At 37.6% G+C, this 6,076-nt stretch overlaps 1 protein-coding gene across 1 annotated transcript; it reads left to right on the plus strand.

The window, feature by feature from the left end:
* The first annotated feature begins 3,816 nt into the window (after window positions 1-3,816).
* On the plus strand, window positions 3,817-5,955 carry LOC107717056 (gap junction epsilon-1 protein-like). The gene is made up of 3 exons (XM_016523701.1): window positions 3,817-3,958; window positions 4,086-4,268; window positions 5,254-5,955. Exons 1-3 carry the CDS (start codon window positions 3,920-3,922, stop codon window positions 5,653-5,655), a joined length of 624 nt encoding a protein of 207 aa, XP_016379187.1. The 5' UTR covers window positions 3,817-3,919; the 3' UTR covers window positions 5,656-5,955.
* Window positions 5,956-6,076: the final 121 nt, after the last annotated feature.

Consider the following 6,076-nt stretch of genomic DNA (forward strand, 5'->3'; position numbering starts at 1 on the left):
ATTTTGTTTTAGTGGTTAGAACGCAGAGGAGTTGAAACGGCTTCCAGTTGAGGAGAGAGAGATAGAGAGGTGCTGTCCGCCAAACTTAGTGCTGAAATGAGCGATGTCTTCAGCCACGTCCCTAAAAGTTGACTGGCTTCTTTGACAGACAGGAACAAGTAAAGGGGGAGCCTGTGGCAAACAATTTTAACATTTATTTATTTAGACAAACTATTATGTATTGATGTTAATAACACGTATTTTAGAATACTAGTAAAAATCCAAAAGTGAATAGTATTGTTTTAAATTTCTAATTTTCTCAAATTTCTAATTTTCTCATTCACAAAAACGCTGGATAATGACACTTTTCTGTATCAGGCAATGGTTTGCAGCCCACAACAGGATGCTGATGGAGTTCCTCTCACCCTACTCTCCATTCCTTAACCCCATTGAGGAATTTTTCTCAGCATGGCGATGGAAAGTATATGATCGCCAGCCACATACACAGATGACCCTTTTGGCTGCCATGGATGCAGCGTGTGATGACATCACAGGAGATGCCTGCAGAGGCTGGATAATACACTCTAAAAGATTCTTTCGACGCTGCATCGCAAGAGAAGATATTCGTTGTGATGTGGATGAGAATTTGTGGCCCAACAGACCGGAACGTCAGGAGGTGTAGAAAGACTGCACTGTAATTCCTACAGCACTGCATGTACAGTTTTCCCTAAGGAGATTGTCCTATGTTCACATTTCTACTTTTGTTTTTTTCTTTTTTTTTCTTTGTGCTATGCAGTGCTGTCTTTTCCTTTCTGTATCGCAATGACATGGTCTGTCAACAAATTACAGTACAAACAGTAAAAGCATAAATGTGAATCTTGTCCAGTCTCTTGCAATCAAACTCCCACATACACTAAGGTGTAACCTACAATTTACAATAATTGTCATCAAAACTGTAGCCATAGTTTACATCAGAACATCCCTCCAGAGTACACTGTTATATTGACAACATGACTAAGCAATTTGACTGTCTTATCCGTACACAATGACACAAGGACTTGTCATTCTGATGGCACTGACATGTTCATTGACACAGATATTTATTTTTGAGAGATGAACTAAGGATTTTGAGCAAGAGACTGGCTTTTGCAGGTAATCCATGGTGTTTTGCTATTTGTACGAGTTGTTTTGAGACATGCACTTATGGTTTTGCAAATGTCAAGGATGATTCGAGAAATGTAGCAAAGCGACTGAGAAAAACTATAAAACGAACCCCCAACTCTGAAAGAATGATGGTGATCATATGGTGCGGTCGCTCATCAGTAGCGCAAACTAGGATTGTGCTTTCTGGACTCGTCAGGTGCAGCTTTTGTCCGCGCGTTCCCTTATCGGGGTTCGGCTGGAGCTCTTTCATGCTCTTTCTTTGACTCGCAGGGGGGATTTGCTAAGGGAAGAATTGCAATAAATACGTAATCAGAAAATCAACTGGGTCTGGACAACTAGAGTAGAAAAACATGTATTTGAAAAAGAAATAGAAAAGGAAATTCTCCAGTCTTGCAAAGTTATGTGGCGCATAACTCGTGGAGAACACTTATTGTGAATTGTGTCGTGTGTCACTGGAGAATGTAACCAAAGAATTACATAAAGAGACTTTTTATTGAAACCTCCATTTAGGTTTGCCTTCTCATCCATTGGGATAAAATAAGCAGACACTGCAAACAGACATTTATGGATTATAAGTGCTGATGTCAAAGGTTCCTTGTCCAGACAGATCTTGAAATCGGATTTTTCAGTTGGCCTTGGTCTCAGAGCTAATTTATCCTGGTCGTGTCTGTACTGCTTCTTGCTTTTGGTCTGTGTAACTCGTCTTTGGTGCCTCTATACAAAATGAATACAAAGACTTAAGCCTCGGTAGCCAGTTAGAAGCTGAATTCAAACTTTCAGAAACTTATTCAGGAATGATGCGGTGTAAGTTCTGCTCCGTTTAAGATCAGCCAAGGGAACAGTCAAATTCTCAACTTGACATAGGTCTAAGTCTTGCACCTGAATGGGTTTCAGACTACGAATGAAAAGCATCACATGCCCCACTCGTTCTCTGTCTCTAGCAGTTCATCTGGGCTGGTTACTCACCTTGACTCACATCCTACGAACAAATTAATTTCTATCTAACTGTGTATGTTTACCGCAACACAGATGTTGTCTGATGTAAATGTGTCCTTTGGTAATAGGCTAAATGGATATAATTCGCCGATGACTTGGGTTGCATGCGGTCATCTGTTGATTTAGTGACATCTGCTGGTATTTTCAGACGCTCTTGATGCAACATGTTAATATTGGACACAGAAAATCTAATTAGAGAAGAATGCAATTAAACTAGTTGCAGTAGGTATATGCTGTTTATGGTTTCCCTTCTCCATTATCCAAAACCAGCACTGACGCACATAGCATGTGACACATTTTTAGAAAAAAAGTCTTTATGCTACCATTTTCTCTTCCCCCCAACCACCCCCACCCCCCAATTTCCAGAGATTGAAAATGACTTTTAATTAAGAAATTTAAAACACGTTCATTAGAGAAGTATTCAAGTATTTCATTTATTGATAAAGAATTGCATTTTAAATTTGTTTTGAATCAGATGTATAGAAAACGTCATTTACCCATTTACTTTAATTTTAAAATAAATTGTGTTTTTATTTTCAATGACTTTTTATTCTCAGAAATAATGCAAAAGCATTATAATCAGACAAACCCATATCTATAGCACGGCAACGGCATCGCGGTAATAATATAAACTCATATAATAGAGTCATCCATTATGCCATAATCTTTGTGAGCTAACAAAACAATCAAGCATGGTCATATATGAAGCATCACTTTGACAGCTATGCTTGCGTGTGCACCACGTGCGCAATGACCGTATGACCGCCAGACCCCAGTACTCTTATTTCGGTAATTAGCATCTCTGTGGCCATAATGATCTATTCTTTGCAACGTTTCTTTGATGCCTCGTTTGTCTGTTTGCTCTTTGGTTTATGACTCGAAAAAGCTTGCCGTCAGAAAGGCGCCCCCAACATGCAGCTTTTCCAGCAGGTCTGTCTTTCCCTCGGGACGCAGTGACATGAGAGCAGGACCTCGGTTCTGATTAAGAAGGGGGATGAACAGCACTCCGCCTGGATTACGGTTGGTGTGTGCACTTTTAATAGACGATTTAACGCTTGTGAAATGTTTCTTACCGTGAGAACGTTACTCGTGCTGTAGTTTTAGAGAAGAAAGACTGCGGGTAAGTCTAGATAAACGTTTAGAAGGCCTATTCGCAAATATCTGAGACAGATGTATAGCTACATATATAGTAAATTAAATCAAGAAAAAAGATTTTTTTTTTTTTTTTTTACAGCTATTTACATCTATATCAGTAAGGCCTACAGGTGTCTTAAAGAGTCTCAAAATCCTAAAATAAAATTACTCAACCAGCCTTTGCTTTGACATTGTTTTACAGAATGCACTTGTTTTAAATGCCATTTATTACATTGATTTGAATAGCCTGTTTAAGTTCTGCTCAGGAATTTGTGTTATTTGTTAATTGTTGTTTTCCATTATGTGATCTGCCCAGTGATACAATTGCATTTCATTGCAATTGTCATGGTTGCTCTGTTCTATTATGAGATACAAGAGTTGTTTTTTCGCTGACAGAGTAGGGATTAGCCTATGGGCTGACCACATGTCCCGTGGCCTTTGTTATTTTTCTTTTTTGTTTGTTTGTTTTTTGCACTGAGTGAGTAAATTGATGAAGGCACTGCGGATAAAAAGAGAATGCATTGACAAGGGGTTTCTAAAGCGAAAGGTCATTTGGAGGTTCACAATTGCCATCTGCCTCTGCCTGAGGTTAGAAGACTGGCAATGATGGTGACAGGTTAATGATGCAGAGTTGTGAAGTCAAAATATGTCATTAAACTACATCAAAAACTTTTATGAAGGATGTGTAAGTATGTAATGTAAAGTTTTATCTTTATATGCAAAATTAGAAAAATTGAATATAAACATGATTTTAGTGGATGCATGTCTGGTCTTGCATTTGTGTGTTATAATCTTTTCATTGCATATTTCAGCTCAGGCCTCCAACAGTGATAGGCCAGTTCCACACGCTGTTTTTTGGCTCTGTGCGTACATTTTTCCTTGGAGTCCTTGGATTCGCCGTCTATGGCAATGAGGCCCTCCACTTCAGCTGTGATCCAGACAAAAGGGAAATAAACCTTTACTGTTACAACCAGTTCAGGCCAATAACACCTCAGGTAAAAGTGCATGAAAATATTTCGATTTAATAACCTGCTATTGTGGTATCAAAATATGCATGAAATGACAGGCAAAAGTGACTATGGCTGTAGGAAGAATTAGGAAGAAAAAACTAAAGATAAATTCTAAAAAGCTAACAGCTTTTTATTAATTCATTTCACTAATCTAAACATGAAACTAAACATGTAAGATTTGGAGTTGAGGTATCTAGCAACCTACTGTATCTTTAAAAACTATTTCAGATATCCTATAATCAAAACATAGATGTTTAAAAAAAAGCTGTCCTAGTAACGTTAAGATTTGAAGCTTACTTATCTGTCACTTCCGCTGAGATAAATTAAAGGAATAGTTGATTGAAAATTTGCTGAAAACTGACTTACCCTCAGGCCTTCCAAGATGTAGATGAGTTTGTTTCTTGGTCGATTAACCTGATTTGGAGAAATTCAGCATTGCATCACTGTCTCACCATTGGATCCTCTGCAGTGAATGGGTGCCATCAGAATGAGACTCAAAACAGCTGATTAAAAACATCACAATAATCCACAAGTAAACCACACAAGTATTACAAACACTCAGATTTTCAATTCACAAGACAAAAAATTAATGGACTGGAGTGGATTACTTATGGATTATTGTGATGATTTTATCAGATGTTTGAATTATCATTCTGACGGCACCCATTCACTGTAAAATTTATTCAAATGAAGAAATAAACTCATCTACATCTTGGATGGCATGAGGGTGACTAACATTTCAGCGTATTTTCACTTTTGGGTGAACTATTTGTTCAAGTTTTCTACTATGTGAGTATGACAAGCTGATTGCGAAGATGTGTTATGGCCTATAATCTCTTGTAATTCTTTGGTGGAAACTTGAATAAAAACCATACTACTGGGCAAAATGACAAAAGTGAAAAAACAAAAACAAACCTAAAGACAGAAAAAGAAAAAAAAAAAGCTGTTTTTTTTGTTGTTGTTGTTGTAGGTATTCTGGGCGTTGCAGCTAGTCACTGTCTTGGTGCCTGGAGCTGTGTTTCATCTTTATGCTGCCTGTAAAAATATAGACCAGGATGAGATCCTTCAGCGGCCAATGTCCACAGTCTTCTACATCATCTCTGTCCTGTTGAGAATAATTCTGGAAGTTTTAGCATTTTGGCTTCAGAGGCACCTTTTTGGGTTCCTGGTTGATCCTATTTATATGTGCGATGTCAGTGCCCTTGCAAAGATCTTCAACATCTCGAAGTGTATGGTCCCTGAACACTTTGAGAAGACTATCTTCCTCAGTGCAATGTACACCTTCACCATCATCACCATACTCCTCTGTATCGCTGAGATTTTTGAGATTCTGTTCCGAAGACTTGGTTATTTAAACCAGCCAGTGACCTGAGAATTTAGAAAGTGTTTTGAGTGATACTTTAGCAGTGTTTGTTTTATGTTTTCTGTGGGTCTCTGAATCACAGACAGGACATAAACCTACATACCTCTGCATTTTCTGGTGGTAGACACAGAAATACATGCTTTTTTAAAACAAGACAGCTTATTATTCCTTTTCTGGAATAATCAAAACAAAACAAGCCTAATTAATGGCAAGGGACTCATTAATCTTTTTAGCTTTTCAGATTTTTTTAAGTCTAAAAAACACCTCTCTAGCAAGAGACACTCTTTTTTTTAATCTTGTGTAATCCAAACCCACATAAATATTTGGTAGGTAATTATTATCTTTGCAATAATATTTTCAGATTTCGATATTGAAGTACTACACAAATTGCAAGTACTATTTTGACAAATATTATTTGATTTAAATTTCA

Source organism: Sinocyclocheilus rhinocerous, unplaced genomic scaffold (assembly GCF_001515625.1).
Source record: "Sinocyclocheilus rhinocerous isolate Xijiao unplaced genomic scaffold, SAMN03320098_v1.1 scaffold1874, whole genome shotgun sequence".
Taxonomy (NCBI): domain Eukaryota; kingdom Metazoa; phylum Chordata; class Actinopteri; order Cypriniformes; family Cyprinidae; genus Sinocyclocheilus; species Sinocyclocheilus rhinocerous.